The sequence below is a fragment of the Gavialis gangeticus genome, unplaced genomic scaffold, assembly GCF_001723915.1.
Source record: "Gavialis gangeticus isolate Ggan-Ray unplaced genomic scaffold, GavGan_comp1, whole genome shotgun sequence".
Taxonomy (NCBI): domain Eukaryota; kingdom Metazoa; phylum Chordata; order Crocodylia; family Gavialidae; genus Gavialis; species Gavialis gangeticus.
Window position 1 is genome coordinate 11,950,698 of NW_017729003.1, and position 11,402 is coordinate 11,962,099.

General features: G+C 44.7%; 1 protein-coding gene across 1 annotated transcript in view; it reads left to right on the top strand.

Moving 5' to 3' along the window:
* Positions 1 to 11,402, top strand: part of CDH23 (cadherin related 23) — a 626,459-nt gene that overhangs the window by 52,202 nt on the left and 562,855 nt on the right. The window contains exon 3 of the mRNA XM_019507822.1: positions 508 to 585. Within this exon, the coding sequence (XP_019363367.1) occupies positions 508 to 585 (78 nt within the window). The remainder of the gene's footprint in view (positions 1 to 507; positions 586 to 11,402) is intronic.

Below are 11,402 nucleotides of genomic sequence, written 5' to 3' on the forward strand. Positions count from 1 at the left end.
AATCATGACCCTCCTGCCACACTCTGTCTTTAATGACAACACAGTTAATTTAATTTCCTTTCCCCATTGCCTAAGTATGTATACAGCACTTCTTACTAGAGCGTGTGAGCACCTTTGATATAAAATGTGGCTCCCTGCTTTTGTTAGCAGCATCCTCCACTCGGGTTGATGTCACAGTTTTGGATGCTCAACCTTTTTAGAGGCAGGAAACCAATTATGTAATTTTTCTCCCCGTATTTGTTTCGCAGGAATCGGATTGTATTAACCATGTCTGCAGCCCTCTCTGCTCTTGCAGTCTGCTGGGTGAGGGGCAAAACCAGGTGGGTCCCTAAGGTTGTATTTAGCTTAAGGCACCTGAAGACTAAATGGCTTGCTGCAGGCTGTACAGAGATTCAGGGATAAACCCAGGGTACTCCCAGATGTTTGCTCCAAGCACTGCCTCTCATAGCTTCCTGCTAGTCACATGAAATATGATAAAAATTAAGCTGTATCCATTTATCCTTCCAGGTCTGAGCAATCGACTGCCGTACTTCATAAATTATTTCTTTGACACCTACCTGTTGATCAATGAGGATACCCCTGTGGGTAAGTGTACTTCACTTTTATTAATGAGCAAATGCACTGTACTCCCAGGCCTGTTTGAGGGTAAGATAACATGAACAAAGAGAAGGGAGGAGGGGACTCAGAATAATTAACCATCACGTGGGCTTTAGAGTGTGTTTAAAATTGTCTAACTGGTAAATGGATCAAGACTGCTTGGGACTGAAAAATTCTCTTCCTCATGCTTCCTTCTGTTGAAATAAAGCTTATATATACAGGAAACCCTAGGTATTTACAGGTTCAGCATTTGCGGTTTCAGATATTTGCAAATGCCGAACCTGCATTTTAAATGCTCTTTAAATACTCCACCAGCCCCATGGAGCTCAGCTTGGTGGCAGGAGGTGGGCAGAGCCAGGACTGCACTCCGTCTCCCGCCACTGGGCTGAGTTCCTCCTGCCCAGGGGCTGCACTCTGCCCCCCTCCATCTGGCTGTGTTCCCAGCAGCTTGCAGCCTGGTAGGGGGGTGGGGTGGGGCAGAGCACAACCCCAGGGCTGCTCTCTGCCCCCCATCCCCCCAAACAGGGTCAGTTCCCAGTGACTTGCAGTCCGGTGGTGGGAGGTGGGACGCAGCCCTGCAGCTGTGCTCTCCTCGCCTCTACTGTCCTCGGTTCCCAGCCACTTGCAGCCCCAGGAAATCGAGCCTGGTGAGGGGTAGTGGAGTGTAGCACCGGGCCTGCACTCCACCTCCCTCCACTGGCTCAGCTCCCAGCACCAGTCCCAGGTGGCAGTGGCAGCCTCCTGCCCGCACCCCTGGGAGGGCTGTGGGGCTGTGCTGGACTCCTTCCTGGGGTGTGGGCCCTGATCTGCCTGTAAATGGAAGAGGCTGCTCCTCCTCCAGTTTTGTGCTTTCCCATTATAGCCTGGGTGAAATGTCGAAACTGTTTTGACGAAACAAAACAAAACACTGCTTTTGAAATTAAACTCAAAACAAAACACTGTTCCGTCAAAACAGAAAAAACGAAATAGTGTTGTTTCATACAGCCCTAATGGATGGATTGATATAGAGCGGCTCTCTGGGAACTGCTCTAATTAAAACGCCCTATCCCAACCCCTACCCCCAAGCATATCCATAGGCACCTTAAGGTTCTGGTTGCTCCCCTTCTTTCTTAGTTGCTTACATAAATGCAAATTGTAACCAGTAGAGAAGCAAATTGTAACCAGTAGAGAACTATGGTGTTTTATACCCACTTTGTACTCATATCATAGAGTACTTAAGTTGCAGGGTAGTAGGATTCTTTTAACTTGTATCAAGGACACAACTGAGTTCACATGAGGATTGTGATGTAATAAAACCCCAAAAATGGCATTTGTGAGTAAAATTACTTTACACAATGACTATGCAGGGGAGGAGGGTGTTGAAAATGGTTGTATTACACGAGGACCTGGCTATAGTCCAGAAATGCATTTGTGGTAACATGCAATACTGTGTAACAAGCAAACTGCATTTGTGTTCTCAGGTTTGTATAGTTACTTACTTTGGCTACTTGTCCATAGATAAGACAGCCAAGTAAATGCACAGCACCCAGCACCATGGCATTTTGGTGCATGACTAGGCTTTCTTTGGCAATAAGGGTATGCATAATAATAATAATAATAATAATAATAATAATGGACATTTTCCATTAGGTGTCTTGCAGCCTACTTAATTGCTGCAGCAGGGAGTAGGAAAGGAAACAAAAATTTTCACAAGAGTAATTGCAAGAAAAAATCTGGGGGAGTGAATAAAAGAGAGATTTGTCAGGCCTTGGAGGCTGGAAAAAGTTTAAATTCCACAAGATTGCCTTTCCCCATCTCCTTTCCTCCCCAAAACATGCACATGCACAAAGCCACTCTAGCTGATTTTGGTAGCTGTGGGTTTGGAGGCATAATGGGGCTTTTTTCCTTATATAATGCCCTTGGAGAAAATCTGTTTTTGATCGACAGATGTAGCTTTCATTTATTTTATTTATTTATTTATTTATTTAGCTAGTTAGCAATCAGTTTTAGTAAATGTAGAAATTGATTGGGCTGTTCTCACCCTCCTTCCAGGTTCTCAGTCCATTAAACTTGCATTCTTCAGTCAGAGGTCCATAGTTGGCTTTTAATGCTGCAGGAATTGATTGTAAATCCTGGGTGTTCCTGAGCACAAGTGTAGTTTTTGATGTGCTTTTCCATGTAGGCTGATGACTGGGATTTTATTAGGGCCCTATTTATACAGACCTCCTCATCTGTGTGTCCCTCCTCTCCCTCATACAATTGCAAATCCGTGCAGTTACAGAAAAGGAACCTGGCAACTATTATAGAGGCATTACAGGAATTTCAGAATGCATGAGGATGGATCCCAGGAAAAGGTGCTTTTGTGAAGAGATTTAACAGTAAAATTAGTGTAATCCTTTGAAAGAAAAGAAGTTCTAGATTGGGGCAAAAATAGCTGGGAGAAAATGTTGTGCTGCTGTAACAGGAGAAACGTAGATTCCTGTTTGAGACCAGCTGATAATATTACTATCTTGCATGTGGAATCCAGGAGGCTGTGCAGTGAGATGTATGTAGAATATGCAGAGGCTAGACACACACAGCAGTCAGTTTATACCTGGCAAGAGTGGAAAACACTCTTGGATGATGGAACCGTTTATGCCTGGTGGAGTTCTGACCATTATTGTCCCCTCCAGCTTTCTCAAAAATAGGATGCAATTTAAATTCTGGTAGAGCTGGGCCAAGGAGACCTTGCTTTATTTAATATCGCATCCAAAGGATGACTCTAAGAGTGTAGCATCTCCTTCTACCCTTTGTTGCCCTGAATTTTCACCTTTGGACATGAAACTACTGAACTCATGGCGTTGTGAATTCTGGGCAAGAATGCTACTATATGGGACAAATTGAAGTGCCTTCCTAATAACTCTGCCACTCACTCATGCAGCAGAGTCTCAATTACCAGCTACATACTTGAACACGTACTTTCTCAGATGCTCAGCTGATTCAAAAGGTAATTCTCTGGTCTACGTGTTCTCAGTGGGTGCATCTACAGAAGATACTACGTCACGGTAGTGTCGTTGTAGCTCATTGCTATGATGATGTAGTATCAGCAGGCATGAACCATGATGCCGATGCTACTGTGCAGTGGCATTGGAAGTGACCCATGTGGCTACGTAGGGTCGGGACTGCACAGTAACAGAAGTCTCTTAAGCAAGTACTAAATGACTGTGAGTAACAACTGCATAGTCCGGTGCATATGTATATGTTCCCAGTGTCAACAGAGCTGATGAAGGAAAGACAAATCCTCTCCTCACTGAACCCACCTTGGAATACTCTGGAGATCTTCTAACCTACTGGCAGTATTCTCTTCTTTGCTTTACCTCATTCTCCACAAAAAAATAAAGAAAAAAACACTCCCTTTTCTCATTCCCCTGGCTAGAAATGAAGTCTCTTCTTCCCAAAAATGATGTCTAAAGGAGTCTTAAGCAACAATTAAGAGATCATTCCCCCTCTAATCACTTACATGAGTAAATTAGTCTTGTCAGGAGCTATTAAGACAGAGAGTTTGGAATTCATTAAGCTAGATTGGGCCTATGGAGCTCCTGGCACTGCCACCAGTCCATGCTGATTAATTTCTCTGAAAACATCATCAATGCCCATCTGTTTCATTTAGGTCCAGGGAGAGCAATTTTCAGGTGGACTGACCCCCTCGTCAGTTACTTCACCCAGAAGTAATGAAACACACTCACACTGCCAAGTGGAGTGGGGGGTGGCAAGTGGAGAGAGAATATAAAACACAAACATGAAGAGCACAAAAGCAATTGAATTTGCTAGGCAGCAGAGGATAAATTGAAAGGGAATAGAGAAGTGAGTCAAGTAAAGGAATATTAGCTTGCTAGCCTTATTGTGTTGGGCACATTGTGGAGTACAAAAAGGGAGGGTGGCTGCGGATTGCCTATCCATGAGGCTGAAAGCCTTATAGCCATTGCAAAGGCTTTCCCCCCTTGCAAACAAGACATGTCTGGTTGCAAGAGAAGGGGCCAGGAAGAATACGTTTTTAAAGACCCAGTAGGACGCCATTGTAGGACCTTTGAACTGATTAAGGACACACTGGTTATGGGGTCCCAATCCTGTTTCCTGCAATAGGAGGCAGGGAAAATAAAACTATTGGGACATAAGACTGGACTTAGGCCTAATCCTTACCTCTCTGTTTTCAAATTGTGAAAGCCAGAGCACTTATGAGCAGGATTTGGATCCTCTTCTCTGCTCTTTAATGCAAGGTCAGTGATGTCACCTGTCAACCAAAGAAAGATAACTTTGTGGACATAATTGGGAATAGAATGGGAAATGATCTCTGTGGCATTTTTAGTTAGGTATATCATTTGTTATGAGTTTTTGGGGGGACTGGTAGGAGGATAGTTTATCTTACTTGCACCTGACTTCAAACACAGGTGACTGTCATACTATGGGTACCCACATATGGGGGAGTGAAAGTACTTGGAATTTTTTTTTAATTTTTAACTTAACTCAGAATGTTTACTAATTAATCCTCCCAAGAAGCAGGTAAATGGGTTTATTCCCATTTACAGAGGAGAGAGTGGAAAAATGAGATAAAGAATTTAAGGGCCAGATTTCTAAAACTATTTAGGCACTCAAAGATGCAGACAGGTACCAAAGTCTCCCTGAAAATCCCACTGGGTTTCTATTGGCATTTCTATCTCCCTAAATACCTTAAAAAATCTTAGCCCTGGGTCCTTCCTCAAAACTACAGAAGGGACTTAGATTGGTATTGGAAGCTGGGGAATCCTGTTCCCATTTCTTTCCTGCTTTAGAATCAACAAAAATTTGAATAATTTCTAAACCTTCATTTGCGGTAAGAAGTGGGGATATTATCTATTTGTATGAGTATCATGGGACAAAATAGTTGCATTATGCTGCAATCTAATGAAATGTTACTTGCATTTGTTACATCATAATGCTACATCATCATGCATCATCCTAGTATGTTGTCTTTAGCCAGTAGCAATTCAATCACCTTTGCAGTTTGACACTAATTCTCCTGCAAGATGGATTTCCAGGAAGAGGGTAGTCCCAAGAAAATTGAGATTGTCTGCCAAATTTCAGGACAGGTAATGACCTTGTAAGTAGCTATGTTGAGTTTGTGCAGCTTTTCAATGGAAGCTCTGTGCCTTGGAGTCTTGTCGACCTGCCCTCTTCCCTTTCCCTCCCCCTGAAAAAATGGGACTTTAGATAAAGAAAGAGTGGTGACATGTTTTAATGAGTTCTCATTTCCCTTCACTGCATCTGCTGCATTTTTAATATAAATGGATACAGTGCCATCTCCACAGAGTAGAAGCAGTTTAATTAGGGTGTCATGGTGGACTCCAACAATATAAATTAGGCCTGTTCTATTTTTATTCTATGGGGCTATGGACAGAAATTACACACAAACTGGTATAAGTGATCAGAAACTGGTTTAAACCTGTAACAGAACAGAAGCTCCGTGCACATAAACTAGTTTCAAAATGGCCGAAACTGGTTTAAGATAAACCTGGTTGAATGTAGTATCAGACTTAACTGATTTGTGTGAAACTGATTTCTGAAACTTCTGTCCCAGACCCCTTCCTGGTTCAAGTTAAATCACAGTCCCCCAGCATGCTTTCCAGCCCCGGGCTAGGCTATGCTGTCTGCTCCAGAGAGCAGGGCTGGCTTTGCCCCTCTGCTCCCTAGCCTGAGCAATGAGGGCTGGCTGACAATGGGATGGGGGGTGGGAAGCCTGGCTGGGGCTGCAGCCCACTCTGTAGGGGTGGGGGGACTGCCTCCCCACCCCAGGCAAACCCCAGCTGGGGTCTGGAGCCAGGGAGGGGAAGGGTTAAACACCTCTTTCCCCCTCACAAACTTACTGCTGGCTGCAACTGTGGACTACAAATCCCAGAGGCACCTGGAAGCAGTAATGAGCATTCCTGCAACAGTCTTGCTGCTGTAATTCTGGACTGTAAATCCCAGAAACCTTGGGGGCAGCAGGAAAAGGAAATGAATGCAGCCAGAGAGCCATGCTCTAGCATCACCTGGCTTCTGACTTGAGCCACTCAAGGCATGTGGCTGCATTTCCTGTATTAAAGGTAGATGTATGTTCACTTCTGTTTCAATTTAATCTGTGCAGTTTAGACTAACCTGCAAAGACTGAAACAATTCAGCCTCAGGCCTTTTGACTGTCTGTACCTAGCCTGGATGTTATGAGTATACCATGTGTGGGTAGTTTCAAAGGCTGATACAAGAATTCAGGTGTGTGGGATGGGTCAGCTGTGCTTCCTGTAGAGTACTCCAGTTCTGTTTACTCTGTTCGTAACAGGGTATGGAAAACTGGGTTTGGGGTGATCAGTTTAAACTACAGGTAAGAACCGTGAGGTTGAAACTGCTTTAATGAAAGGGAAATTGTAGGCAAGTATTCTCCAGGTCTGAGCATCCACAAGTAACTTCAACATGCAAAGATGTCAGGTTTGATTACTTAATTGCTGCAACTGTCTCTCATTGTTTTTGATTCTTGGTGAGAAACCCGTCTATGCCTGGGAGCTTTGCCCAGGAATGTGTGGCGCACCTGCTGGTTTTTCTGATGGGTGGAAAGGTGGAACTCCCCACTGGGGTTTCAGTGAAAGATTCATTCCATCCAGATATTTGATTTCATTGTACATTTTTGGGCAGGTAGAACAAACAGCTGAGGTTCCCTAGTCCTAGCTTCCTTTGCTCATGACAAGATGCCATGGCTTCAGGTGTCAAGGTTCAGGCTTCTGTTAAGTTGTGCAGGAGCAAACCAGTTATATAGTTTTGGCATCCCAGGCTGATGTCTGGTCATTTGGCTCAGTATCTTGAGCTTTCTGTGATGATTTTGAAGACCAGATTTCTGAAGTCTCTGGTTCACCATCTGCAGCTTTCTGGGCTGGTGTCAGTGTATGGGGCTCTCTGAAATCTGACTGATCCAACGTGTCTGCTTTCTAAGTTGATGTGACAGCATAAATCTCTGTGAGGTTATGAGCTCAGTAGCGTTAAAGTGCTGGGCTTATGTCCAAGTATGCATCTTAGTGAGGTCACAGGAACATGCATTCCAACTTTGCTAAACTTACCTGAGGGCTTGGATCTCGGTGAGTTGTCTGGATCAACATCTCTAGTACACTGGCATGATGCCAGCCATTCTGTAGGTACTCGTTCAGTGCTGTGAGCTTATTGGAATGACTTCAGAACCTGACAGGTTTGTGGACTGTGGTTTAGTATTGCTGGCCTTTGAGCTTATGACAGTTCCCATGCCTCTGTCAGTTTACTGATCAGCGTCCCTAGCGTGGCATATATTTATGCTCCCTCCCTTCTCCTCCTCCTCCCCGCCTTGCCCCCACTTTGCTGATAGCCGCAGGGGTGGGGCTGGGCTATATCAGTCCAGTCTGCCATGCCTGAAAAATTAAACCTAGGGAACACAAGTTCTCTAACAGGTTCTATAGCTCTTTTTTTTTTTCTGTTACTCTTTCATGATCAGCCTTTTTAAAAGCACTCTGTGGCCATGCATGTATGTCATGGTATGGCTGTAAAGCATTTTCAGACACCTAATCACTAAGGCTGTGCAAAACAGCACCATTCTGCTTTGACTTCTGTTTTGACGTTTTGACTGAACAGCATTTCGTTTCGAGTTCTGTTTAGTTTCGAAAACACTGTTCTGTTTCATTTCATCGAAACTGTTTCGCTATCATCCAGCAGGCAGATCGGGGGCCCACACCCTTGGGAGGAGTCCGGCATAGCCCCTGCAGCCCTCCTGGGAGTGCGGGCGAGCCCCTGATCTGTTTGCCAGAAGACGGGAGGCTGGTACTGCTAGCTGGGGCCAGCAGCAGCACTGATCTTCCCAGTGCTGGGTGCGGGCTGCAGCCATGGCCCTCTCAGGTGGCAGGAGCAGCCTCCTGTGATCCAGAAAGCTGACTGGGGGCCTCTTGCAGCCCTGGGAGGGCTGCAAGGCTGCGCTGACTCCTCTTGGGGGTGCAGGGGCCCCAATCTGCCTGCTGGATCACAGGAGGCTGGTGCTGCCAGCTGAGGCCAGCACTGAGCACAGCCTGTTCTGGGAATATTGGTGATGCTGCTGGCCCCAGCTGACAGCACCAGCCTCCTGTCATCTGGGAGGCAGATCGGGGGTTTGCCTGCACCCCCGGGAGGGCTGCATGAGCTGTGCTGGACTCCTCTGGGGAGTGCGGGCCCCCGATCTACCTGCCGGATGACACGAGGCTGTTGCTGCCGGCTGGGACTGGCACTGAAGCCAAGTAAGTCTGGCTTCAAAACTTGAAACGTTTCAAAACGTTTAGAGTGACCTTGTTTCTTTTTGAAGGCTTTTCTTTCATTTTGATTTCGCTATTTTGAGCTTGAAACGCATCGAGACCACTTCGAAACAAAGCACTGGGCGAGATTTCACACAGCCTTACTAATCATGCAAAAAATGTAACTTGTATAAGCGCCCATTGAGGCACAGGTAGAGGCATCACAGTTCAGAGAATCCTAATGGGGAGAGGCCTGATTCTGGTACTGCCACTCAGATTCTTCTTCTTGATGGGTCCTCCGTTTTACCAGCCAGCGAAGTCAGGAAGAGAGGGGCCCCATGGAGCTGAGCACTGGCTTGCCCAGCACCATTTTGAGAAGCGGGGTTCTCTTCTGTGTTTTCTTGTGAAAGAGAGATTATGTACCCTTTCATATTAATTTTTAGGTTCAGTCTGGGCTGGGTACCTTCATGGTTCCATTCCTACCATCCCAGCAGTACTGAATGCTGTGTGTGCTGAAAGTGCATCTGAGATGGACAGAATGACTGACAGGAAGTACAGTAGTTTGTGTCAGTCACCCTTTGGCGTGTGGAACTTGCTTTTGCTGAGCTGGCAGAAGCACAGTAAATAGTTTTTGCTTCAGGAAAAAAGCAGGTATAACTTGACTCGCTTAAAAATGCTACCAGTCTGGGAACATCTTTTTGCAAACTGCTGTCCAAGCAAATTTCAATAAAATATATTAAAAAAAAAAAAGGCAATTACATGAGCCTACTGAGTCTCTTAGCAGCATTTGCTTTATAAAACAATGAACAGTTTTTTGACTTAAACACTGTTAATATTGTTGAGATACTTTAAAGATTGTTGATTCTTACACTAATTCATTAAAAGATCACAAACTGGCTTTTGATACTGTAAATGAAAGCTTTCTTGCCTGACAGGCTTTTACACTGTGGCATGACTTTGTGTCAGAGAAAACTGGGATTAGCAAAACGTACATTTTTGCCAGGCAGCCTGGAAACCTTCCAGAGAACACTGTCACAGGACCAGTTACTACTGTTACAAAATTCCCAGAGAATTTGAGAGAATGCTAATCTTTCCACAGAAGTTGAACCAATTTACAGAATTGATTAGTACAGAGGAAATTCTCTCCTAAATTCAGTGGTTCAGATCCTGGCTTCTGTTGAGTCTGGTCTGTACTGCTTATACAGAACAGGCTTAAGCTGCCATGGCGATTTTAACCTTGCATGAAGGAATATTCTTATAGTATAAATAAAGCTGGCATAGCTTTATATTAGGACTTTGCAAAAAGTGAGGTTCTCAGAGAAAAATTGGAGCATTAAGTGTTATCTAGTTTCACTTTCTGTTGAGATCACATAAGTGACCCATAATTCCTGGATTGCTTTGGCTGTCTTGGTTTTAGTCAACAGGTTTCATCACTTGAGACCAGTATTTTTACTGGATTCAAACCCAAGGCAAAATAAAAGGCAAAATAAAATGAATAGATTTCATTTAAAAATGCATTTTTGTGTTTTCAAATGTACCTTGTGGGTTTTGGTATATATGAACTTAGAAAAAAGCTTTACAAAATGGAGACTTGAGTCTGAAGGGATGGGGTACACAGTGATATTGATTGGTTGTCCATGAGCTTAGAGAACAGCCTGCTGGCTCTCCAAGACTTTGGAGCAAGGTGGAAGACCACCATATTTTTAAAGGACTGAATAAAGAATAATACCAAATAGGAGTGATAGGAATTGTCTGGCTTGGAGGAGTCCTTTAGGCTAGGGACAGAAATTACACGTACGCCTATTTAAGTGAACAGAAACTGGTTTAAACCTGTAATAGAACATAAGTTCAGTGCACAAAACCAGTTATAAAATTGCCAAAACTGGTTTAAGATAAACCTGGTTGAATGTAGTATCGGATTTAACTGATTTAGGTCAAACTGGTTTATGAGACTTTTATCCCAGACCCCTTCCTGGTTCAAGTTAAATCAGAGTTTCTCAGCATCACAGCATGCTTTGTAGTCCTGGGCTGGGCTATGCTGTCTATTCCAGTGAGCAGGGCCGGCCCTGCCCCTGTGTTCCCTAGCTGGAGCAGTGAGGGCTGGCTCACTACCTCCCACTCCCCACTCCAGCAAACCTCTACTGGGGTCTGGGGCCAGGGTTCAGGGTTAAACTTCCCTTCCCCCAAGTACAGAGCTGCCCTGCTAAAACTTAGTGCTGGCTGCAACTGGCCTACAAATCGCAGAGGCACCTGGAAGCAGGAAGAAGTGATGAGCAACCCTTAAAGTCATGTTGTTGTGACTGTGGACTGCAAATCCTAAAGACCTTGGGGGCAGCAGGAAGAGGAAGCAAACACACAGCCCAGGCTGCATTTCAGTTTATAGTTTTTTCAGAGAGAACTATTCTTCAAGCTTTTATGAATTTAGTGCCACTATCTTCCCACCTCTGCCCAGGCAGAGCACAGATTGGGGCCTGGCCATGCCCCCTTTCCTTGAGGAGTGGGATGGGAAAAGCCTTGGAGCTTCAGTCCCTTCCCTTTTGCAGTGACTGGAAGGCTGCCCTC